General features: G+C 38.4%; 1 protein-coding gene across 2 annotated transcripts; it reads right to left on the bottom strand.

The window, feature by feature from the left end:
• Nucleotides 1-1333: 1333 nt before the first annotated feature.
• On the bottom strand, nucleotides 1334-27584 carry ppm1ka (protein phosphatase, Mg2+/Mn2+ dependent 1Ka). 2 transcript variants are annotated; one of them, XM_087307909.1, is made up of 7 exons: nucleotides 27533-27584; nucleotides 17098-17515; nucleotides 15918-16018; nucleotides 13868-14033; nucleotides 7206-7350; nucleotides 5726-5860; nucleotides 1334-2114 (listed from the first exon to the last, which is right to left on the bottom strand). In XM_087307909.1, the coding sequence occupies exons 1-7, from the start codon at nucleotides 27546-27548 to the stop codon at nucleotides 1983-1985; spliced, it is 1113 nt and encodes a 370-aa protein (XP_087164035.1). In that variant the 5' UTR covers nucleotides 27549-27584; the 3' UTR covers nucleotides 1334-1982. The 2 variants fall into 2 exon arrangements, with proteins under 2 accessions (XP_087164035.1, XP_087164036.1); XM_087307910.1 differs by lacking the exon at nucleotides 27533-27584 and adding an exon at nucleotides 26990-27093.

The raw sequence follows: 27584 nt of genomic DNA, 5'->3' as shown, positions 1-27584 counted from the left end.
CTCACACCATATCGGGCCTCGGCACGCTTACGTCATCGCTGCTGCGCTGTTCAGAAGCGCTCTCTATGGCAAGCCTTTTTAGCATTTAAATCTTTGTTCTGACTCCATAAATATATTTCCAGATATCTCTAATTATATTTTGACTAGTCATTATTATAATTCGACTAGTCAGAATAACAATTAGAGATATCTGCAATTACAATTGTACTAGTACGAAATCAGATTGGAGATATCTGCAAATATATTATGACTGACTAGTCATATTCCTCCATTGACTTCCATTGAAAAATATTTGCAGATATCTCCAAATGAGTTTTGACTAGTCACAATTGTAATTAGAGATATCTCTGAGTTTTTACTAGTCATAATACATTTGGAGATGTCTTTAATTCATCATATTTAGAGATATTTACAAATATATTTGAAGATATCTCTAATTAATTTACTAATAGTCGAATTACAGTTGTAGATATCTTGAATTGGATTTTTGACGAGTCAAAACTCATTTAGAGATATCTGCAAATATTTTTCAATGGAAGTCAATGGAGGAATATGACTAGTCATAATATATTTGCAGATATCTCCAATCTGATTTCGTACTAGTACAATTGTAATTGCAGATATCTCTAATTGTCATTCTGACTAGTCGAATTACAACTATGACTAGTCAAAATATAATTAGAGATATCTCTAAATATATTTATGGATAGTCAGAACAAGGTTTAAATGCTAAAATGGCTTGCCATACGCTCTCACTCAGTAGCACAGTGGAGATTTCTCTAGTTATATCGTTTCAGTCGTTTGAAATGCCGTCAAATATTTCGCCAAACAGTCCTTAGGGACGCGGGGACACGCAGTCAGATATTTTACCGGACAGATCCGCCACTTTTGCCACTCATAAACAATCATAAAGCTCTCGTGCTGCAGGAATGAGGAGGTCTGCTGAAGGCGCGCAGCTGTGGTGCAGTGAGGGGTTTGCGTCTTTAATAAACTACGCCAGTTTGCGTTCACTGAACAGTAAGAATGATTAATAAATCCATATCAAACTGTCCTTAAAAGTCACGTCTCGCTTTCGGTTTCGGGCTTTGGCGCGTTTTGTACTCACACACAAAGCCCAAGTGAACCGCGCTCAGGCACACCTCTCCCAACCGGGTCAGGGCCGGCCAAGTGAACCGTGCTTGAGCGCGATTCAGCGCACTCACACTTCTCTAACGATCCGGGAAACGGGCCTGGGCCAGTACGGATGGCATAGTGTGCGATGTTTTGCTTGTATATTTTGCATTAGGCTATTATTTGTGCATAAACATATCTTGATATAGTAATGAACACACCGTTTGTTTGAAAACAACATTCTTTGTCATCATTACTGCAAACTTTTATGCGTGATGATATCATTAAACGTGGAGGGGGCCTTACAATATTTTCAGGGGAAAAGGGGATCTCGGGCAAAAACAGGTTGGGAACCACTGCTCTAGACTAGGCATTTACACTGATAAACACATCACTAAAATATATACAGAAAGCTGCTGATTATGTACAGTTAAAAGAGTGAGTTGTTTTCACAAAGGAAAAAAATCTGTGTTCAATACTTATTTTCCCACTGTAAGTGCAATGCATAAACATGTATTTACACAATACGCACATTGTAACTAATCATTAATTTCAGTGTACGTATGTATTGGTTAAAAACCCCTTTTATTATATATATATATATATATATATATATATATATATATATATATATATATATATATATATATATATATATATATATATATATAATATATTGGCTCCTTCCACAAATCTATCCATGCAGCATAAGCCTGGTTTTGCGTCCAGGGTCACGAATAATAAAGCAAATAATCCGCCACACCTTCTGTCTTTAGATGTAAAGGTTGGTTTAAAGCAGATGTTTCCTCCTCCTCATAGTGCAGTTGTCAGTGTAACGGCAGTGCTGTAGTTGGAGAGTGTTAGTCTTCATGTTAAGACCAGCGGCCTATGGAGGCAAAGTTTCGGCTCATGTCGTGTGTGTAGTCTGTGTTTTGATGTTTCCCCCAGGCTCCAAACGGGACCACGATCACTGTGCTGTTGTCCTCAGAGCCGTACTGAAGAGCCTGGACGACACAAACACTTGTGCTATCAGAATTATCAGGAAATTAGTCTGGCAATAAGTTGACTCGGGTTTTATTCAAATTAAAAAAATCTTTAGTGATATCTCATGTGAGTATAACAATAAACTCCAGTCAAAAAACTGTTGCTCTGTTTTTCTTTCTTTCACTTGCTCATCTCGTAATATACAGCTGAAGCCAGAATTATTCATCCTCTTGTGATTTTTTTTTTCTTTTTCAAATGCTTCCCAAATGATGTTTAACAAATCAAGGAATTTTTCACAGTATTTCCTATAATATTTTTTCTTCAGGAGGACGAATAATTCAACTGTTTATACCTGTAGTATGTTTTTGCTATATCCTGTCATGTATCAAAAGAAACAATAAAATACAACCATAATTATGGATGGTTATTTAATAATCATGACCAGTGTTGGGTATAACTCCTTATAATTAACATACGTTACGTAATAGTATTACTTTTCTATAGAAACAAGTAATATAATGCATTACTTTAAAAAAAAGTAATATAATTTAAGTTACTTTTTAAAAAATGTAACGCGAGTAAAGCTTTTTACCTTGCTCAACTGACTTTAAAAAACATATTGCGGTATAAAAATGATCTTGTCTTAAATCACACACTCAATGAGAGAGCGTGTTGCGAAGGAACAGACAGTCGGCTCGCACTCATCATCATCATCAGGTCTGTTTTTCACAGCATTTGAGTCGGTGTACTGTTCTAGTAACTGAATAACTCAGAATATGGGTTTCTTTCGAGTCCGGAGTATATGGTATGTTAGTACTTACTGCAGATGCAAACCATTTCATAACAACTCAATATAATTCAATATAATGAACTGATTCGACCGGTCCACTTAGAAGATCTGGTTAAAACAAAGGATTCTTTCGTAAATCGCCCGTCATTAATACAGAGAGTCAGATTGGCAGGCCGCAGACTTTTTTTTTTGCTATGGATTCTTGTTATTTTGAACTCATCAAAGAAAAGAAGTGGATTGTCGATAAGTGTAGATTGTAAGTAAAACTCTTGACAACTGCAAGAAACACGACATTAAGAAAAAAACTGGATGCAAAGCACTACACTCGCACCCCACCTCCAGCAAAACAACACATGGTAGACATCAGATCACGTTCCCCAGGTAAAACAATTCATTCGACTTAGCTCAAAAATTGTTTATAGCTCTTTTTGTTGAGGGGATGCAGCCACTGTCTAACGTTACCGTAGAAGCGACTACTGTTTTGTAATATAGTACGATTACTTTTTCTTTTGGCAATTGATTTACACATTTATTAAGGCCATGTGAAGCAATTTATTCAGTGTATAAAGTTCAAAGATTTATTTTAAGCTGGGTTTTTTTATCGTCTTTCTGTTTATTTTGTTATTAAACATTTTAAAGGTTTCAAATGTGTTTTTGCCTTAATATAAATTATTTCATGGTAGTACTCTTGGGCTTTATTGCACTCTTTATCTTAGTAGACTGTGAATTTAATCATACTAATAACTAGGGCCAGACGGAATCTGCAGACGTTTCTTACTATTTCTGCGGAGAATTTTGGTAAAAATCTGTGGATTTCTGCTGAATTATTTTGGGAGTATCCAGCGAAGTATCATAACTTACACCTTAATATATTAAATAAAAAGTAATAAATTACTGAATAAAAACCGAATAAATTCAGGTTTACACATTTACTCAAGTAAATAAACAGAATTAATAATGGGCTAAAAATCGGAATCTGCGGAATTCTGTGGAAAATCTGCGGAATTCTGTGGAAAATCTGCAGAATTCTGTGCGCGCAGATTCCGTGTGGGCCTACTAATAACCCAAAACGTACAAAAGTAGCAAATACATTACTGTACATGCTTTCATTAATCTGTATAGACAGCATGTATAGCTCTGGGCTCAGAAAGTTCTCCAAATATAATTTTATCCTTCATTTTTTAAAGGAAAATGACGCTGCAGGTTATATAGGTTCTGTTAAATGCAGAGTTTCTCTATAAAAAGGTGAGTGTAACTTAACAGGGCTCGAAATTGCGACCATTTTGGTCGCATATGCGCCCGAAAATTAATCTATGCGACCTCATAATATATCTGGGAGCATTAGTGCGACTGCAGGTAATGGTTGTAGTGCGACCTGTTTTGGTTCTTTCTAAAAACGTGCTGAATCGCTCTTCCCTGCCGCTATATTGGTTCATATTAGCTGTCAATCACTCAAGGTATTCCGCTGTCAGATAACAGGGAAGGAGCTTTTATGACCACGGGAAATGCAAACGGCTGAAGAGTAAAAACTTAAAGCACACAGGTTTGCAAACCCCACCTAAAGTTGAGGCACAGATGAGAGCGATCATGACACGTCACGTGGTGAATATTGATCCGCCAGCTGAGATCAATCGAGTACAAGCTTCTTGGAGAAGACGCCCGAATCTCCATGCGTCGCATTCACTGCGTGTTCAGCGTCCACTAAAAGCCAAATCTAATACTGAACACATCATCGTCAAAGGAGCTCGCCTTTACTAAGTTTACACTGAAACTGCGGCTCATCATAACAAAGACCGGTATTGTGCCAATGGTTAGCGCAAGAATCCTGATCTGCCTGCACATAAATTGGGTCGGCTGACTCGCCTGCTTTACCACTAACACAGAAACATGAAGATCAGCTCAGACTGAACCTTTAAATTGACACAAACTGAAACCAAAACTTTTAAAGAGTGATAGAAGTGAGACTTTACTTACTTTCTCTTGTCTATTCTTTCTTGAGGTGTATATTATTTATTTATTTATTTACTGATGACTGCTTTGCAGCTTTCATCATTGAATTGAATGACTTATTATAATCTTTTGTTTGTTTTGTAGCAGAAATATTATTTATTAAATTGACATGCATATAAAAACAGCAGTGCAAAATAAATATTTCTTACTGCAATGCTTCATTTTTGTTTGATGCAAACTATACAATTATTTTTCATAAAGTAACAGACTTTTTATAGCAGATAACATACATTCATGCACATTCAAGGCAGCATCATAATGAGAAATGGAATTCATTGTTACTATTATTGTCATTTTCATCATCATTAATATTCTATGGCCTAATTATTAGACATTCCTTTTGGAATTATTGCACACAAATATTAATGTCTTCGCAGCATTAGTTAGATAGCTGTTTCTGATTTTTGTCAGTCCTATTAATTTTGTTTTAAAATACAATAAATCCCTTAAAAAACAATTTGCAGCGGTGCTCATTCATTTTTTCTGGTGCTCCTAACATTTTTTTTGTGCTCCTAAATATTTGAAGTTGGGAGCACCGGTGCTACCAAGTAAAAAAGTTAATTTCGAGCCCTGCTTAACCTCTAAGTTTTGAAAGAGAGAGCCAGTTAAGGAAAAGTAATGTAAAAGTAACTCAAAAGTAATATAACGCGTTACTTTCCATAAAGAGTAGCTAAGCAACGCACTTAATAGTTACTTTTTTCGGCGAGTAACTCAATTTTGTAATGCACTACTTTCAAAAGTAACTTTTCCCAACACTGATGACGACAGGCCGAGCCAGATTTTTAGAGCTGTAGAGATATTGTGTGGGAAGTTTAATGCATGATTGCGCACCTGCTCAGCGATGACGTTTGCCGCCTCGGTGGGGTCGTGGCACAGGTTGATGATGTCACAGATCTCTTGGTTGGACATGATGAAGTTGACGCCGTCAGTGGTGAGGACCAGGAAGGAGTCGTGAGCGTGCTGCAACTACAGCAAACACCACAGATTACTTTCACTGACACTTTATGCAGGGTGTGAATTATACACTGAAGACTGGGGGGGTTAACTCTGTCAATGTTAGTTTGTGTAATACATGCTTAAGTAAACCAAATTTATATATTTAATTCAATTACATCTAATTTATTAATCAAACTTATTTCAGTTTTCAGGGCAACCCAGTGGCTCAGTAGGTAGTGCTGTCGCCTCACAGCAAGAAGGTCGCTGGTTCGAGCCTCAGCTGGGTCAGTTGGCGTTTCTGTGTGGAGTTTGTATGTTCTCCCTATGTTCGCGTGGCTTTCCTCCGGGTTCTCCGGTTTCCCCCACAAGTCCAAACACATGCGGTACAGGTGAATTGGGTGGGCTAAATTGTCCATAGTGTATGAGTATGTATGGATGTTTCCCAGAGATGGGTTGCAGCTGGAAGGGCATCCGCTGCGTGAAACATATGCTGGATAAGTTGGTGGTTCATTCCGCTGTGGCGACCCCAGATTAATAAAGGGGCTAAGCCGAAAAAAAAAAAAATTAATTTCTGTTTTGAGTGTTTGATATTGAGTGTATTCTGACCTACTCTATTTCAGCAGATGTGTGCTTCTCGAAGATGACCTTGACGCATCCTGCACTAATAAATGGACGATCTTGAAGTATTGTATGCATTTAACTCTTTAAATTCCATGTGCAAGCATTAGTATTTATTAAAATGCAAACTTTGCGTCTGATTTTACTTCACTTATAGGCTAAATATAGATACAAACAGCTATATCTTACAAAAAAACATTGTAAACAGACTGCTGGGGTAATATTTTCTCTTGGCGTGTTTGTGCATTCACAATGGTACGAACCATTATAGGGGTGGTCAAATGAATATTTATATTTATTAACTATTGAATTATTATTTAAGACAAAGTTAACAGCTAACTGGGAGAACACAGTGGCTCAGTGGTTAGCACTGTGGCCTCACAGCAAGAAGGTCACTGGTTTGAGCCCTGGCTGGGTCCCCCACAGTCCAAACACATGCGCTATAGGTGAATTGAATAAACTAAATTGGCTGTAGTGTAAGTGTGTGAATGGGTGTGTATGGGTGTTTCCCAGTACTGGGTTGCAGCTGGAACAGCATCCGCTGTGTAAAACATGTGCTGGATAAATTAGTGGGTCATTCTGCTGTGAATAAAGGGACTAACCTGAAGGAAAATGAATGAATAACAGCAAACTATTTCTCAATATTAAAGGACTTAAATACCCATACACCCAGTAATCCACACCCTGGTTTCATGTCAAACAATGAGGGAATACATTTTAAAAGTCATAGGGATGAAATAATGTGAAAAGCACATACTAGAGTCTGTGTGATCTCTGGTTCAGCGATCACGCCACTTTTTTTCAAGTCAAAGTCTCCGATGCTGCGGGTCATTGCCAAGCGGCCGTTAACGTTAGCCTGGCCGACGCTGTTCCAGGTCACGAACCCACCACTCTGACGGATCCTACAAAAGACATATTAGTTAAATTATTTAATAATAATAGTTATATATACCATTGAGGTCAGAATTATTAGCCCCCCCCCTGTATATTTTTCCCCAATTTCTGTTTAACAGAGAGCAGATTTTTTTCCAACACATTTCTAAACATAATAGTTTTAATAACTCATCTCTAATAACTGATTTATTTTATATTTGCCATCATGACAGCACATAATATTTGATTAGATATTCTTCAGGATACTAGTATTCAGTCATAGATATATACATTAGATGTCGCCTGCCCTATTGTTGTCTGTTGGGCGGAATGCGTCAATAGCGCCGCCATCTTGGTACAGGGTAGCGCTCCTTTGAAATGAATGCGGGACCAAGGTACAGTGGAGGACTGTGGCCATCCAAAGCCAGAGATATACACATATATCTGTGATCGGGAGTTTTCCTGGATGTTAGTATGTTTTTTTTTTCTAATTACAAAAATTATAATTTTACATCACTTTTCTACATTGATGGATCAGTGACCGCACGGACATTCCTGACAAAAAGCTTGTGTTTGTGTTTACAGAAATGTACTATTCACCCTCCCTGTTAAACTTGATCTAATCATGTCCTGAAACACAGCTCCTCTCCTGCTTTCACTTGTCATACTGACGGAGGGAGCGATTCGCTTGTGAATGAATCTCCATTATGAACGACTCTTTCACTAGCCGACAATAATACAAGTTTCTGGCAGCGCAGCATCTCGTTGTCATATTTCTTTTGCATTGTTTGCTGATTTTATTCAACAAAACTAGCATAAGCCGAGTGTTTAGTGCGAGTTGGAGCTGCTTTGCCGTATGGTGACTGCAGTAAGTGACTGTTATCATCAATAACATCACCTTATTAGCACAAAAGTTCAGAACATACAAAAACGTAAAAAACTTAATATTACCTATGAAATGTTCTGCCTTTTGTGCTTTGTTTTCTTTGTTTGCTCGTTACTACACTCGTAGACAGCGCTAAAGTCCAGCATCTTCATGTAATAACACTGTCTTGACTAGTGCGGTTGAATGACATTTGTCCTGGGAGCACTGTACCAATGTGGCGGCGCTATTGACGCATGCTCAGGGTCCCTATGTGATATCTATAATATATATCTATGGTATTCACCTTAAAGTGACATTTTAAGGCTTAACTAGGGTAATTATGGTAATTAGGCAAGTTGATTGTTAAGGGTGATTGTGCATTTGTCTTTTCAATAATGATTTAGGCGTCATTTTACCATCTAAATACATATTTTTTCTCATACACTGGTTTTCCACACAGAACAGCAACTTCTTTACATGGAATGCATATACCACTGTGTCCAATGCAGAAAGTGTTCTGCAAAGTCAATCAAACGATGCTTGTGCATATAAATTAACCTGAAAGTCGTATTATTCAGAATCTTCTATCCTCGAACCCTAATACTAGACACCTGATATCAAGCTTTGTTTGTATTTTTGAGGCTCCAATATGCACTAAGCACGTTAAGACAGCTTGGGCCATGGATTTAAATGAAGAAGTGGCTGATGAGATCTGGGAAGAAGCCCTGTCGAGAATAAAAAAAGCTTCAAGAAATTCGAGACATAAATCAAAAGTTTTACATCGCCTTCATTTCTCTGAAACTAGATTAAGTAAAATCTTTCCCTCTGTATCTCCTAAATTCAATTCAATTCACCTTTATTTCTATAGCACTTTTACAATGTGAATTGTGTCAAAGCAGCTTCACATAGAAGATCATAGTAAATATGAATTCAAGATCAATGTTTTTACGCAACCAGAGGACTACAATTAATATAAATGCTAAAACATGAACTGACATTGCAAAAGGAAAGGGGGGGTGGTAAACTTTTGCACAATATATTTGTGGTTAAAATTTATAATATTAGCAGTCTGAGAAAAATTAAGATATTTTATGCAGCTGCTGAAGGGTTGCACTTAATATGCGACAGATGTGGTGGGGCAGAGAGGACTTTGCCATATATATTTTGGTTTAGTCCTGTTCATCAGTTTTGATCCAGCATTTTTGAGTTGTTTTCCAGTGCTTATGGAACCAAAATCCTACCAGACTATAATCTGGCTATTTTTGGATATTCAAATATAATGGACACCTTTCCATCAAACCAACAGCAAGCCCTGACGGTTGGCATGATTACAGCTAAAAAGATGATCTAACTTAATTGGAAATCTCCAAAGGCTCCCTGTTTAAGAGATGGTGAATGAGCTGCTTTATGTCATTCACATGTAACGACTGCATCTTGAAGCTTCACAGAAAAAAGCTGAAACCACATGGGGACCTATTTCAAGACTCAATAGCATTCTACCTTTGTAAATTTTCATCTCTAACCCATATATTCATGACACTGACTTTTTGTGTATGTTTATGCTACATATGTCATGTAAATATGTTTGTGTATATTTGGTAACTGAGATGATCCCTCCTCTTTTTCTGAGGGGCTAATGTCAATTATTTTGTATTATTTTTTTTCTTTTTATTGTTATTCTACTCTTTTTGTTTTGTTAAATACCTTATAAAAATGTTAAATAAAACAAACATTACAAAAAAAATAAAAATAAAAACGATGCTTGTGTAACACTGCGTGCATGTTTCAGACAGAAGTGAGCTGTAATGTGAGTCTCAGGGTCTTTGCTGATATTAATAGCACATGGGCAGAAAGCTCTAATATCACTACACATGCCAGAACACACTACTGCTGGAGCGCCAGGGCTTTGACATACAGTACAAGACAAAATTATTCCCATGTGCTGTTTAATTCAACATTTTTTAACATAATAGCTTTTATTGTCATTTTTGAAATCCCCTTATGACAGTACGTAATGTTTGATTTGGCATTAATACTGGTATTCAGTGCAATTTAAAGGGAACCTATGATGCAAAATCAACCTTTGGAAGCTGGGACAGAACTGTGTGTAGTATAGTGTGTCCGCTGTCACAGTGGTGTAATATAAACACAACAAGCATCTTTTTTTTTTCAATTTCCTGATGTTAAAATAGGAAGAAAATCTCTGTGATTTTGAGGCCCGACACAACATGACATAGCCCACTGAATTGATTGACAGCTGCATATTAACGTGTCTACATAGTAACGCATATAAACATGTCCACAGAACAGGATTTGCAAAGAAACTGGGATTAAAAGATCTGTTTAGCGCTCTGTGATCATCTGCAGCCAAAGAGCATGGAATCACCAAGAGGCGACACTCTAGTGCAATTTGGTAAACAGCCACTAGATGGCGCGGCGGCCATTTTGGACTGAAAACTCCAATAGAACAACAGCATATTATAAGTCTGTACAATAAACTATTAAAAGTGCTGATGATTGTGATAGTAAGTGTTGTATTGTCATCTTTCAGGTTGCATCTCAGCTTTAATGCGCTGTTTAAATAAATAAATATAAAACAAAGCAGCTGCTTTCCATCACAACAGCAATAAGATCCAATGGACAGCCGATCGTTTTCACTCCAAAACGACGGAATCCGGGGCTGTTGCTGTGCGCTGCTGTTGCAATGGAACGTTCTATTAAGTGTCGCCTCTTGGTCATTCTAAGCTCTTTGCTGCAGCTCAACAACAAAGACTGTAGAATACACAAGTCGTGTCACTCGTATACTTTTGAATGGGGAAAAGTGTAACAGTCAATATGGTGAATGATGCCCCGCCTACTAGTACAGGAGCCAATCAGAGATCACTATATGGCGGATAAAGCCTATCTTCTAGTACAGGAGCCAATCAGAGATCACTATATGGCGGATAAAGCCTATCTTCTAGTACGGGAGCCAATCAGTGGTCGCTAAAGAATGACAATTCTCCGGGGGAGGGGCTTGGACTATGGGTAAGTTTTTGCAGATTTTGTGTGATACGAACATTTAGAAATGAAACTAAACAGACAGATGTTGTTTCATTTTAGTGGCTATTCATAATACGTAAAGTAATCGTAAGCTTGGCAAGCAGTTTTGGAGAATTTGATGTTTCCCCATTCAAACAGAACGCCCAGGCATACTGCCCAAGAGGCATTTCAAAGATGGCTGCCGAGTGAAATGACTTGCGTTAAAGGGACTTTGTCAACAATGACTTTTACAAGTTTAAAGCCTTTTTTAAAAACAGAGCATGTCTGTAATAAAGAAAAAAAAACAGTAAAAACACTGTGTAATTCATAACTGCTGAAATCACCACAGGCACATACACTACTAGTCTTGTCACCTATCTAAGTTTTAGAAACAACAAATAATAATAATTGACTTCTAGTTGATCGTTTGGTATCAGAAGTGGCTTATATGAAATATAAAGGCCTCTAGATCAGTGGTTCTCAAACTGTGGTGTGTTTACCACTCGTGTTACACGGGCTTACTTCTAGTGGCACGCGGAGGAATCACTGAGAAATGAAAGAAAAAATTTATACAATTTTGAAAAATTACCATATTCTCTTGTTACATCTCGATCGCTTGAGTGTTAAAATTTAACCCACAGGCTAGAAAAAGGAGTAAGAACTGCAGCACAACGCGCTTGCGTATTCCAGGAATGCCCAGTTGAAAACATCTTAACTTTTATGAATGCCGCACTGCGAGTCACGTGACAAGAATCAACTGATCAGCTTCATATTTCATACAGAATATAACTTCGTTTTACTAATTATCTCAAACACAGAACACCCACACACTGCAGTGCTTCTTAATTTTCTCCATAAATAGAACTCGTATTAGAGTGCAGCAATGTTCTGTCAGCTTGACATCCTCTGAGAAAAAACGGGTTCCCTAGCAATCTACAAACAAGTTAATGTTTAGATTTCAAAAAGTTTTACAAATACGTCATATGTACATGCAACAAACATTTCAAAATCTATGAAAAATTGTATAAATATGAATATGACTTGTTTTTGAACTGTGCAGTGCTGTAGCTGCTTAATTTGGCCGACTTCACTGCTTTATTTCATTACTGGTCATTATGGTGGTACTTGGAGAGACCAACTTTTTCTTAGGTGGTACTTGGTGTAAAAAGTTTGAGAACCACTGACCTAGATTACACTTATTTGAGCACAATAAAATCTGATCATGTCTTGATTTTTAATGATTTCATTAGGACATTAAGGTCTGAGTTTGCTCAGACAAAAGTCTCATGACTGAACAGAAATAATGTCCAGTTTAGAATATAAAGTCCTGCTGCAGTGGAGACAGAATGAATATTGTGTCTGACTCCATCATGAGCTTGGAGGACTGCATCCATACATCTCTCACATGACTCAAATCACTGATTAATAAAGTCATCTGGAATGAAGAAGAAAGCGTTCAGCAGGACTCCCAGAGTTCATCTGGATTCATCTTCAATGCCTTCTCCTTCATTTTACCCCAGACATGCTCAATAATGTTCATTTCAAGAGTTCACACTTAGCTGATGATTGATTATAAGCAAGTTTGGCATGCTGTCCCGGGAGAGAGCCCTAAACTCAAAGGTTCTTGAGCCCTGGGCTCCCTCCCGTTTGAAGGGCAAGAGGGGAGCCTTGAGCTCAAGTAGACCTCGACAACTCCCCCTTGATAAAATCTGATGACTAAAAATTGAATGCTATGAAAAGATATGCTGCATGGTGAGGGATTAACTGTAGTGCAAAATTTAGATTTATTAATTTACTTGTTGAGCATGTTTTTGGAATGTGGGAGGAAACCAGAGGACCCGGGGAAAACCCACGCAAGCACGGGAAGAACATGCAAACTACGCACAGAAACGACCACCGGCCTGTTAAAGGACTAGAACCGGTGACGTTCTTGCTGTGAGGCAACAGTGCCGCCCTATGGAGGGAAAGGTGAAGAGGTAGGGGTGGAAGGGGGGATTCTTCAAATCGAAGATGACTGTAGTGAAAAAACCCTGGCCCTTTAGAGTGGGTTAGGAATGGTCTGATTGGTGGAATCACGCATTAATAAAGTCATCTGGAATGGCAAAGAAAAAGTTTTTGCAGGACTCCCAGAGTTCATCTGGATTCATCTTCAATGCCTCCTCCTCCATCTTACCCCAGACATGCTCAATAATGTTCATATCTGGTGACTGGGCTGGCCAATCCTAGAGCAGCTTCACCTTCTTTGCTTTCAGGAGTTTTGATGTGGAGGCTGAAGTATGAGAAGGAGCGCTATCCTGCTGGAGAATTGTCCCTCTCCTGTGGTTTGTAATGTAGTGGGCAGCACAGATGTCTTGATACCTCAGGCTGTTAATGTTGCAGATCTCTCGCACACCCCCATAATGAATGTAATCCCAAACCATGATTTTTCCTTGACCAAACTTGACTGATTTCTGTGAGGATCTTGGCTCCATGTGGGTTCCAGTAGGTCTTCTGCAGTATTGGTGATGATCAGGATGCAGAACAGATGATTCAGCAGAGAAATCCACCTTCTGACACTTTTCCAAATGATCAACTAGAAGCAACTTTGCTGCTTGTCAGGTAGTGTAGTGTCAGTACAACTATGCAAGTATCTGTGCATGTATGTGTAAGTGTGTGTGTACCTGTGTTTCTCGTCTTTTCTCTCCGGAGTGTGATCGTCTGTGAGTTTGCGTGATTTTCCTTTCCTACACAGCAGAGCTCGACTGTCTCCAACGCTGCCGACCACCAGCTCAATGCCGTCCCGAAGCAGAGCCACTGTCGCCGTCGTGCCCACCATCATGAGGGAGGCTGAACAGCAAACACGCATAATTTAAAGTCATTTCATTATGTTCATTACTTTACTTAAAGTCTGTGTTATGTGGAAATTGCTGAGACTTATATTTCACTATGTCGATGTTCTTCCAATGAAAGCTGAATATTGAGTAGGGGGCGGGGCTTTATTTTCTGCATCATTCCCTCATAGCAAAGTAATGGTAAGAATGGCGTGGCTAAGAATATTGTATACAAAATGCGAAAGCAGTGGAGTTTTTATTATACCACAGTACAGCATTTCTGGTTCCTCAGCTCGTGATCACTTGGAGAAGAAGCAGCGCTGTTTTATCACACTTAATACATTTTAGGCTTCTGTTATAATGCTGCTCTGTGCAGTCGAATAAAACACAAAACACATGTTTTGAGCTGTTGACAGTCGTATATGTGTCCCACACTGCTAAAAACACTATTAGGACACCTATATTTCACTAAAAAGTGTAAATTGGTTGTTTTTGTGTTATTTCAAGCAAATTCGTACTTCCGGTTTGAAACGAATTTTTGAAGCTGCGTCACGGTCATGAGATAATAGCGTGTATTCCAGCGTGCAGACTGGACGTCTGAGCCAGAGTGTGTCTTATTACGTCTTACAGTGTGCTGCATTAATGCATGAGTAAGGCTTGGTTCAAACCAATCAGCGCGCTCTATTGAGCAACTTCATTAATATTCATCACTGTCACAGTGTTTAGATGACAGAGACGCCACGTTGTGTTGGCAAAACAAGCGTGAAGTGTTGCTTTTATAGTTTGCTGCAGTGAAGTTTTGTTTTCATTTTCTCTCTGTAAGAGCTCAGCTGGAGTCACGTGTGGATTAACAGTGTACGCGTTGCTCGACAACAATAACTTACGTGTCTAAGGAGAATTATTGTTTACCTGAGAGCTGTTCTCATCTGCAAACGCTGAGATCCGGATTCGCTTGTAGTCTCCTCTTAATAAAGACGCGGCTCTAGTTGCTGGTGATTGTCCTGTCTCTACAGATGTGGTAAGTGAGCGACCAGTGCTCTTTGTTTATTCAGTTTGTTTGTATTGAACAAACTATTGCACCAAGTGTAAACATGTTAACACCACAACCAAACTATAACCTTGTGTAGGATTTTCACCACATTTTGTGACCGGAATAACACACGCGGCTTTCTGACACTACCTGCCAAGTGCATCTAAGTTTCTGGGAAATGCTGAGGTTTTTTTTTCTCTCATTCGCCGTGCGGTATCAAACACTGCATGAAAAATACACGCTTAGAGCAGCTCCTCGAATCAAATATCTCGTTTGTCGCGAGGGACATGAATGATTCGACTACAGATGTCCATGTAAACACAGTCACTTTCTCCCCTGTGTGTGTGTGTTTTGACTCTGAATCTCGTGCATGCCCAAATAGACTCTCCCACATCATGCCTCTTTTCTTCCTCCGACACTCCCCCCTAAACAGAGCTGGACACGCCCACTTTTCTGACTTTTTTCAAAGTAGAGGTGTGAAAACACCCTGCTGAAACGAGGGGCTTTCATGGCCCTTTAAAGCTTCGCTGATGTTTCCCAGTTTACTATAAAACAAAGAAAAAATCAAGGGTGTGTGACGTCATTAGAGTGAACACACACACACTCCGTCTCACTAGTTGATAACTGATAATTTGCCTGGATTTGAACATTCTTACAAACAATTGGGGTAATTCAAGTCTATAAATTTGCTAAATATGCAACTCTGTTCAAGTGTTTTTTGAATGTTTTCATTAAAACATCGTACATTGTTACACTTTTAATGCATAGATGGAAACCCAGCTATAGAGAATCCCCAAATTGATTAAATGTGCAGCGATTGCAGTGTAAATGTTTGCCGAGTATATTGGTGTGAATGATTTTTTTTCATACCATTGCCATAAATCTGCAGCTTCTCTTCCAAAGCTGCATCCACCTCCAGAAACGCTTTTGATAAAACCGTCTGTAAATCTGTTTCCATCTCCAAACACTCCCTATATTGAATAATAATAATAAATTAAATTAATTCACAATGCTACACATCAAAAAATGCTTTTCTTACTAAGATTTTTTGTCTTGTTTCTAGCCCAAAAATCTACAAATTCCTAAATCAAGAAGAATTTTCTAGACAAGCAAAACATATTGTCTTGTTTTGAGAAATAATAGTTTTTTTCTTAAAACAAGCATAATAATCTGCCAATGGGATAAGCAAAATAATCTTACGCCAAAAGAAAAAACAAGATACTGATACTGTTGCCTCACTTCGCCGGCGCTTCCTTGTACTGTTGCCTCAGCCTCACTTCACCGCCGCTCACCATGTTAAAGTGTGGAATGATGGTCAAGCCCCCCTTAACTTTAGAGCATAGTAATTGGATATTTACTCGCGGGGAGGAGTTTCCTCATCGCAGCTCATGGACTTACAGGCACACACAGTCAATTCGAGATGATATAAAACAACATATATTATTTAAACGCAAACCCAAGAAAACCGCAATTCACAAGCGCGTATTGAACCGTAGAGGACGTACCATACAGTTCAATATTATATTGAGAACCGTGGCATCTCTAATATATATATATATATATATATATATATATATATATATATATATATATATATATATATATATATATTTAAAGTCTGCATTAATTAACATTAATTAATTAATGCATTAATTAATTAAGTTACTTAATTAATTAAGTAGTAGGTGAGACTTTTATTTCAGTATGTTGTACATCCAACTGATCTAAATTGTAATATTGTTCAGGGGCAGGACTTTCTTATCTGCATATCATTCCCTCATAGCAAACTAACAGTAAAAGATGGGCGTGGCTAAGAATATTGTGGCTGAAGTGTCAAACTAACAACATCGGAGAAGAACGGCCAATCTAAACGCAAACATTTCTTCAGTGGATTAACTTGCACAGATTAATTGTTCAACCAAAATCATGAATAACAGTGTGTGAAAAGAATGACAGTATTAAATTAACATTGTTAACATTTTTGTTATTAGTTTCCAAAAGCAGAAAATGAGCACTCATGTATGTTTTGACAGATTTTTCAGTGCTGTACCTGATGTTCTGCTCCATGTGTTTGTGGCAGTAATCTGCGGCGTGCGCGCCCCCGTGTCCGTCAAACAGGGCGAAGTACAGCACGTTTTGCGTCAGCTCGCTCACTTGGAAACGATCCTCGTTTTCCCGCCGGCGGCCGATCAGAGTCGCGCAGCCCACCCTGGACACACTGATGTGCGGGATCGGGGTTCCGTAGCGGATGCTGGGTGGCAGCAGGATGGGCTCCTCTATCCGGTTATCCCAAATGCCGAAAGAGTCCCAGGTGGCTGGACGGCCGCTGCCGTCCATGTCCAAACGAGTGGTGTGCCAGCGGACTCCGGGCACACGCACACACCTGGCAGGATGCACGCATCGAGCGCATCTCAGCAGCCGAGAAAGGCAGACGGCAGACACGAACATCAACACTTCAGATGGGACGTCTACAAGAATAAAACTAAAATTAGCATAGCTAGCAGTGTCGGTTTCATAGTGGTTACAAGTCAGTAAACCAACAAGGCATACATCTGCAGCTACTGGGCATGTGCACATCAATAAATCAAAAATAACAATTGAATGGGTGATTTATTAAGCAGAAGAAAACATTCTCGTATACGTCTGTTTCAGTATGGAACATCTATGTGAATAAAACAAAAGTTAGAATAGCTAGCGGTGTCTGCTACAGTCCCTACTGCAAATAAAAAGTTGAGCTGCGCCCAAAATCGCAAACTTCCATACTATATACTACGCTAAAAACAGTATGCGAACCGAGTAGTATGTCCGAATTCATAGAATTTGGAAATCAATATGAGAAAAGTACCTGGATGACTTACTACTTCCGGCGAGAACAAGTGCGCATCGGATGGACACTTTGCATACCATGATGAACCGCGAGATTATTCATAAATGGGGCTGCGTCCAAACCCGCCTACTCCTCAGTAGGTTTGGGATTTGAATCTACATGTACTCCTGGACCGTTAGAAAAGTACGTTCTATACAGTATGAATGCGAGTAATATGAATGGAACTTCGATGTACTACATCCGCCATTTTGTCATGATGAATTGACCTACCCGCGTCAGTTGCGCCGCTTCACTCCCATTCATGAATTCTATCAAGTGGCAGCATGGGATAGCGTCGTGTGCATTGGATGGTACTTCAGAATCTTGCCAGAAATTGTAGGTCATCCGAGCACTTCTCACATACTGTTTTTCGAATTCTATGAGTTCGGACATACTACTTAACTCACATACTATTTTTTGCGTACTATATAGTATGGAAGTATGCGATTTCAGACGCAGCCTGGAAGTAAAGTGACGCAACTGATGTAGGTAGGTCAGTGATGATGACAAAATGCCGGATGTTTTACATCCATGTTAAATTTATAATACTGACATACATACCGTATATAATTTACTTGTTTATACAATATGATTGCATAGTAGTACATTTAAATTTAAATGGAGTACCTACTGAGTTGTAGGCAATTTTGGACGCAGCCTTGGTAAATCTGGAATCAAACATATGCGACTACTGGGCATGCGCACATCAATATAGCATAGTACAGCATCTTTGTGACTATTTAAAACAATTATTACTGTTTTTACATTACTGTGAAGAGCAGGTTTAGAATCGGGAGGACGTTAATAATACACAACTTAATGGGCAATTCATTCATTTTCTTGTCGGCTTAGTCCCTTTATTAATCCGGGGTCGCCACAGCGGAATGAACCACCAACTTATCCAGCCAGTTTTTACGCAGTGGATGCCCTTCCAGCCGCAACCCATCTCTGGGAAACACCCACACACACATTCACACACACACTCATACACTACAGACAATTTAGCCTACCCAATTCACCTGTACCGCATGTCTTTGGACTGTGGGGGAAACCGGAGCACCTGGAGGAAACCCACGCGAAGGCAGGGAGAACATGCAAACTCCACACAGAAATGCCAACTGAGCCGAGGTTCGAACCAGCGACCTTCTTGCTGTGAGGCGACAGCACTACCTACTGCACCACTGCCTCGCCTTAATGGGCAATTTAGGAAGTAAAACAAAATTCTCATTCACTTCTGTTCTTCAGTATGGGGGTAATGTGAATAAAACTAAAGTTAGCATAGCTAGCGGTGTCTGTACATAGGGGCTACTCCAAATAAAAGGTTCCTAAATACTAGAAGTCATATATCTGTGACTATTGGGCATGTGCACATCAATATAGCATCATTTTGTGACAAAATTAAAAACAATGATTACTATTTTTGGGTTTTTGTGAGGGGTAGAGGTTAATGACACAATTTAATGTGTAATTAATTAAGTAAAAGAAGAAATACATATATTTAAGTTATGTTTTGGCATGGAACATCTATGTGAAACTATAATTAGCAGTGTCTGCTATAATAACCTTATTCTAAAATGTGGAAGTGCGCCTGTTTTCGTGATTGTCTTAGAACTTCCGATTCAGTCGCCTATAGGAGAGATGACTAGGAATAATAAACGGTAGAAAACGGTCAAACTACTTGCTCTACAAACAAATGTTTGCACGACTATACAGATTAAGATGAATAATATAATAAGAAAATATCAAATTGCAACATCACGCGTAACGAGCAGTTTTTAACGTCAAAACATGAATGGAAGTGGAAGTCTCGAGCCAAACAGATTCAAATGGCAGTGCTCGCTCGTCGGCGGAGAATAAGGTGAACACTCCAAATAAAAACTTGATAACATTTTATAATAACTACACACTATAAAGAATTTACTAAGCATTAGCTAATAGTGAATTCATTTTCTGTTAAGCATTAATTCTACATTAATAAGCGTTAGTAAGCAGTTTATGCAGCTACAAATTCTCTATTCTTGACTTATAAGCACCTATATAATGTGTTTAATAATTGTATCTTCATACTTAGTTAATGATTTATATTTCATGACTTAATTAAGTATTGCATTATTTACAAACCAGTTGTATTTAAGAGTAGTTGAGGGTGCTTAGGATCATTCAGAATGAGTTAGTAAACGATTAATAAACTATTGAAATCAACGTTTATATAGCTTATTATTCAGGCATATAACAATAGTTAACTAATATGTTAATAAATGCTTTATTAACTCAACATCATGCAGTTTTGTGACCTAATCTAAAGTGAGAACTATTCATGTCTTTATAAATGACTTACAAATGACAAATAAAGGCTCAGAATCAAATGAACGATAATCTGTGCAATCTTTTCTAAAAAAGTAAAATTACTGTAAAGTTTAAACATTGCTGAATAACAGTAGTCAAAATACGACATAAAGCTGGATAAAACAACAACAATATTATAATTTAATAAGATGCAATGTTTAATTTACAGTAATTTTATTTTAGATAGGGTTGTGTATCTTGTTGGATAATACGAATCATTTTTTATTATTTTTGTCTCTTTTTCTTTTAATCAAACAATTATTTGTATTGGTCATGTAAGGGTCATATATTAACTGAACTTCTAATGTTGTAGGTGAGTGCTGTGCATACTAATTACTGCTTCCATTCATGGCCAAGATTCTGGAGAAAGTAGTGTTCAATCAAGTTCTGGACTTTCTTACTCAAAACAATCTCATGGACAACAAGCAATCCGGCTTTAAGAAAGGCCACTCAACTGAGACTGCCCTGCTCTCGGTCGTGGAGGATCTCAGACTGGCTAAAGCAGACTCTAAATCATCAGTCCTCATTTTGCTGGACTTGTCAGCTGCTTTTGACACTGTCAACCACCAGATCCTGCTATCTACGCTTGAGTCACTGGGCGTTGCGGGCACTGTTATACAATGGTTCAGATCTTACCTCTCTGACAGGTCATTCAGGGTGTCTTGGAGGGGGGAGGTGTCCAACCTACAGCATCTAAACCAGGGGTCTCAAACTCAATTTACCTGGGGGCCGCAGGAGGCAAAGTCTGGGTGAGGCTGGGCCGCATAAGGGATTTCACAAAACAAAGTCCTCAAATGTCATTATTAACAGTTTTAATTATTTCTTCTGAACATGAAGTGTCCTGAACATTAATAGAACATTGAGTGAAGATTATGAACAGTTCTTCTGAACATGGCATCTTTTGCCTACTCCTTACTGCCAGAGACTTGACAGCGCTTCTTCTCACAAATCTGAATCACATTTGGCTTTAGAGCGGAAGCAGTTGAGACCCTCAGTATGGCTTGAAGATGATCATCATTAGGTCTAGACCTGTACTTTGACTTACTGAAGTTCAAGGTGGAGAATAACTTTTCTCACACAAATATGTGCTCCCAAAAAGGCCAAGTCCTAGGGAAAAAAGTGGGGGAACTCACTCAAAACTTCCATTCCCTCACCTAAAAAAAAGGCGTATATATGTATAAATAAAATACCCACACCCCACTCCAGTCACATCAGTCTGTACCAGTCTGTATCTACCTATAATATATATAAGAAAGGGCTAGAAATTAACTTTTTTACTTGGTAGCACCGGTGCTCCCAACTTCAAATATTTAGGAGCACCAAAATAAATTTAGGAGCACCAGAAAAAATTTAGAAGCACCCGCCAAAACTGAATGAGCACTGCTGCAAATTGCTTTTTAAAGGATTTATTGTATTTTAAAACAACATCAATAGGACTGACAAAAAAACAGAAACAACTATCTAACTAATGCTGCGAAGACATTGATATTTGTGTGCAATAATTCCAAAATGAATGTCTAATAATTAGGCCTTAGAAAATAATGATGATGAAAATGACAATAATAATAACAATGAATTACATTTCTCATTATGATACTGCCTTGAATATGCATGAATGTATGTTATCTGCTATAAAAAGTCTGTTACTTTATGAAAAATAATTGTATAGTTTGCATCAAACAAAAATGAAGCATTGCAGTAAGAAATATTTATTTTGTACTGCTGTTTTTATATGCATGTCAATTTAATAAATAATATTTCTGCTACAAAACAAACAAAAGATTATAATAAATCATTCAATTCAATGATGAAAGCTGCAAAGCAGTCATCAGTATATAAAAATAATAATAATATACACCTCAAAAAAGAATAGACAAAAGAAAGAAAGTAAAGTCTCACTTCTATCACTCTTTAAAAGTTTTGGTTTCAGTTTGTGTCAATTTAAAGGTTCAGTCTTTTGTCTTTTCATGTTTGTGGAAAAGCTGGCGAGTCAGCTGACCCAATTTATGAGCAGGCAGCGCAAGATTCTTGCGTATACCACCGGCGCAATACCGGTCTTTGTTATGAGCCGCAGTTTCAGTGTAAACTTAGTAAAGGCGAGCTTCTTTGGCGATGATATGTACAGTATTAAATTTGACTTTTAGCGGACATTTGCGCTGAACACGCAGTGAATGCAACGCATGGAGATTCGGGCACCTTCTCCTAGAAGCGCGTACTCGATTGATCTCAGCTGGCGGATCATTATTCACCACGTGACGTGTCATGATCGCTTTCATCTGCACCTCAATTTTAGGTGGGGTTTGCAAACCTGTGTGCTTTAAGTTTTTACTCTTCAGCCGTTTGCATTTCCCGTGGTCATAAAAGCTCCTTCCCTGTCATCTGAAAGAGGAATACCTTGAGTGATTGACAGCTAATATGAACCAATATAGCGGCAGGGAAGAGCGATTAGCACGTTTTTACAAAAAATCAAAACAGGTCGCACTACAACCATTATCTGCAGTCGCACTAATGCGCCCAAATATATTATGAGGTCGCATAGATTAATTTTCGGGCGCATATGCGACCAAAATGGTCGCAATTTCGAGCCCTGTAAGATGCTGGCTGTAGCTAGGCACCTAAGTGGCAGGCAGGGGCGGGAACAGCTTACCTTGGTTCTGGCCGGCGCGAGTTCCCGTCACAGCGTCTAACAAAGGGGCGGGGTACGTGGTGACGCCACTGGCATCCCCGCCCCTTTGTTTACACGGCGGGCGGGGAATGCCAGTGACCGCTGTGTACGGATAGAATCAGCGGAGCGAGAGCGCTCTCTCTCCCCGCTCCGCTGATTCTGTCAGTGTACAGCGGTCGGCGCGGGCCACAAAATATTGCACTGAGGGCCGCAAATGGCCCGCGGGCCGCGAGTTTGAGACCCCTGATCTAAACACTGGGGTACCTCAAGGCTCTGTTCTTAGGCCACTTCTCTTCTCCATCTACACATCATCTCTAGGACCAGTCATCCAGAGACATGGATTCTCCTACCACTGCTATGCTGATGATACCCAGCTATACCTCTCTTTTCATCCTGATGATCCCTCGGGTCCAGCTCGTATCTCAGCCTGCCTGTTGGATATTTCACACTGGATGAAAGATCATCATCTTCAGCTGAACCTCGCAAAAACGGAAATGCTTGTAGTTTCTGCCAACCCGATTCTACACCATAACTTTTCAATCCAGATGGATGGGGCAACCATTACTGCATCCAAAATGGTGAAAAGCCTTGGAGTAACGATTGGCGACCAACTAAACTTCTCTGACCACATTTCTAGAACTGCTCGATCGTGCAGATTCGCACTCTATAACATCAGAAAGATCCGACCCTTCTTATCTGAACATGCAGCTCAACTCCTTGTTCAAGCTCTTGTTCTCTCCAAACTGGATTACTGCAACTCTCTACTAGCCGGGCTTCCAGCTAACTCTATCAAGCCTCTTCAACTGCTCCAGAATGCAGCAGCACGAGTTGTCTTCAATGAACCTAAACGAGCACATGTCACTCAGCTGCTAGTCCGTTTGCACTGGCTGCCAGTTGCTGCTCGCATCAAATTCAAAGCTCTGATGTTTGCCTACAAAGTGACTTCTGGCCTTGCTCCTTCTTATCTGCTCTCACTTCTGCAGATCTATGTGCCCTCCAGAAACTTGCGTTCTGTGAATGAACGTCGCCTCGTGGTTCCATCCCAAAGAGGGAAGAAATCACTTTCGCGAACGCTCACGCTCAATCTGCCCAGTTGGTGGAATGAACTCCCTAACTGCATCAGAACAGCAGAGTCACTCGCTATTTTCAAGAAACGACTAAAAACTCAACTATTTAGTCTTTACTTCACTTCCTAATCTGCAATTGCCTCTTTGAATATCACACTAACTGTACAAAAAAAAAAAAAAACTACTAATACTTCCCTTCTTAGACTTTACTGACCTGAAACTTGCCTTTAGTACTTATTCATTGTTGCTCTTAGTTGTGTAAATTGCTTCCTTGTCCTCATTTGTAAGTCGCTTTGGATAAAAGTGTCTGCTAAATGACTCAATGTAAATGTATATGTAATTAGCATTTTTGCAGAAGTACATAGATGCGGGTCCAAAATAGAATTCAGCTCTGCAGAAACTTCCTGTCTGAAGAGAGGTGTTAAAACTGAACACAGAGCACAGAAAGATGTATGCTTTGTTGTTGTGCAGAGAATTCGTAGAAAAAGAGGAAGTATGTCGAAGGTGCGGCCAATGGAGGACTGAACAATGACTGACAAGTGACGTTACACCAAAACTCCACCTGTTAAGATCGGTTGTGTATATATGCTGGAGTCAGGAAATGTATGTTAGTTGCGAACCTCTTGAATGTAATTCTTGTATTGCATTGGGGTAACGTAACCCAGAGCTCCAATAAATTGTTACGATTTTTGACATTGAAGAAAAACCTCTCCAGACCTTTTCTCTTGAACACGCATGGAATTGGCTAGAAATTCCAACAATCTTTAAATGAATAGGAATGAATAATGTAATTTTCCCCCTTTTTAGAATTTAACTGTGCCTTTATTTATCATATAAAGGATTTATAAAGACATGAATAGTCCTTACTTTAGATTAGGTCACAAAACTAGATGAAGTTGAGTTAATAAAGCATTTATTAACATACTAACCATTGTTATATGCCTGAATAATAAGCTATAAAAATGTTGATTTCAATAGTTTATTAATCATTTACTAGCTCATTCTGAATGATCCTAAAAACCCTCAACTACTCTTAAACACAAATGGTTTGTAAATAATGCAATACTTGATTTATTCATGAAAAATAAATGATTAACTAAGTATGAAAATACAATTATTAAACAAATTATGAAATTGCTTATAAGTCAAGAATAGAGCATTTGTAGCTGCAGTTATAAACTGCTTACTAACGCTTATTAATGTAGAATTAATGCATAACAGATAATGAATTCACTATTAGCTAATGCTTAATAAATTATTTATAGTGTGTAGTTAATATAAAGTGTTACCAAAAACTCTTCAAATCTAGAAGGCATATCTGTGATTAGTGGGCATGCACACATCAATATAGCATAACTTTTGTGACAATGTACAACAATTATGCATGTTTTTCGTGTCATTCGAGTGACGCTGCAATACAATTAAAGCTACCTTTTCCCTGTTCAAAGGAGTTTTTGTCCTAATCACCCGCAACATCGATTTGCAAAATGCCTTGTTTATAAACATTTCTGAACAGCAGCATAAACTACTATGACAATGATCTCCTCAGGTACTGATTATGTGCTTTTTTCAGAGTTATTGCTACCGGCGTGAGTTTGTAGACCATTTTACGTGGCATTTATTGCCATACTGAAAGCAGAAACAGATAGTTTACCTCTGATTTTTTTTTTCCCTCTCCGCTGTCGCCACTGCCTCGCATGGTTCAGGATTGGTAGAGCTACGCATCGATGAATTTGCTCTTCAGTGTTTGAACTCTCAGTAATGATTAAATCACACTGAACTGAGCTAAACTGAACTGAACTTAAACACTAAAACCTGGACCACACTGTTCCAGTTACTATGACCATTTATGTGAAGCTGCTTTGAAACAATCTACATTGTAAAAGCGCTATACAAATAAAGCTGAATTGATATTGAAAATACAGTAAGAACTAACATAAGAAAATGGTTGTTACATCAGTGCAAACCAACAAATAGTCACTCAGCATGTAGCTTTACCCAGCTGTGTGCATTTCAAGTAATAAATTGCACTGCACAAACCAAAGGTGCCTTTCACTGCATATGTTAGGTAACACTTTAACTGGTAATAAATGCATGCTGAAAGGTCAATAGGGGTAAGCTGGGTCAAGTTCGCATACACTGTCTAACTGCTGACCTCTGTGAGATGTGTTTCACATCCAAACAAACAGCACAACACCATAAATATGACATCACCGGATCGGAGCATGTGACACTGACAGGTTACATCATAACAAAAAACGTGTCCTGCAAGAAATCTCAGCATTTCATAATGCTCACGATAGAGCAGAGCATTATTTCTTACCAATTACGTCTAGTTTTAAAATGATTTATATCTAAACTTATATAATACAGTGCAAAATAAAAATGTGCTTTTAAAGAAATATTAAAATGTCAAGTTGTATTTAAAGTTTTGTGCTTTAAAAATATTTGAAGGTAATTTAATGCATGCAATATTTTAAAATAGCTTTTCAGAACATGGTTTGTAAAAATGTACAACAAATATATATTTATTTCTAATGTATTCAATGAGATATAGTGCATTAAATAGTGTGTACACTTTATTTTATAATGTATTAAACCCTAGTCAAAAAATATTAATCCAAAAGCTGTAAGATCTTATTTGTTAAAACATATTAGACATGTAAAACGTACAGTAGTTTTGAAAATGTTTTCTAGATGTTTTAAATGCAACTTAATTCCTGCATTATAAAATCCCCTTTTGAAAATACACAACAAAATGCTTTGAAAATAATTTGGGTTGATGAATAAAAAGTAAATTGGTGAATAAATTATTACTGATTAAGCGACTTTAAACAGATTTGACTGCCTAATACTGCATTAACAGAGTGCTGTTTTCTTTCAGTGGCTATTATTCATCTCACAGAACATTTAATGAACCACTTTTAGCTGCTAGGAGTAAATAAACTGCGCCAGAATCACTGATAACAACGCAAGACTCTGATTTAAAGAGGCTTACCTGCGGGAAACGAGCAGGTTTATCATTTATTTAGTTGGTAAAGTTGGTGTTCGTTCCAACAAAGTGCACTTGTGTCCAGCTGGAGTGACAGTAGGCGAGTCAACAAACATTTACACTACTAGCTAAACAGTTTAGTTTAGCGATACTGATCGCTCCTCCAGGAGGCGCATGGCGGCTCAGAAGCCGAATTCACGTTTGAGCCGCATTTAAATCTTTTTGATATACATTTCTATTTCAGTGGAAGCTTATGTACGGAAACATATGAAGAAATATTAAACGGATCAATGCTAATAATGTTAGTGCTAATGGCTAATGCTAATGTATACAAAGTAATTTTGCAAAAATTTCGAAAACACAAACATCTGTGATAGATCAACCTTGGGCAGCGATGAGAAACGTAACATGTGTCACGTGCTCGTTTCTGTTCAGAAGCTGTCTGAATAATAATCAAATCTAAAATAATGGCATTTCGATATACACCGAATATAAATTATAAGTGTACAATTAAAATCTAGGGACTTTATTATTATTTATTCTACTTACCAATCGAAGACAACATACAAGTTGCAAACTCCGCCCTTTAAAAAGCTCTCCC

Source organism: Danio rerio, chromosome 23, assembly GCF_052040795.2.
Source record: "Danio rerio strain M-AB ecotype USA chromosome 23, GRCz13ab, whole genome shotgun sequence".
Classification (NCBI taxonomy): domain Eukaryota; kingdom Metazoa; phylum Chordata; class Actinopteri; order Cypriniformes; family Danionidae; genus Danio; species Danio rerio.
Note: the sequence above shows the minus strand (reverse complement) of the source record. Positions and strands in the feature narration are given on the sequence as shown.

Bases quoted from the DNA above. Each gene is read 5' to 3' on its own strand.
- ppm1ka (XM_087307909.1), bottom strand. The intron at 16,019-17,097 runs GTACAGCACTGA...TATTCAATATAG, and splicing joins CACATGGAGCAGAACATCAG to GGAGTGTTTGGAGATGGAAA. The intron at 14,034-15,917 runs GTATGAAAAAAA...TTTGCTGTTCAG, and splicing joins GCTGCAGATTTATGGCAATG to CCTCCCTCATGATGGTGGGC.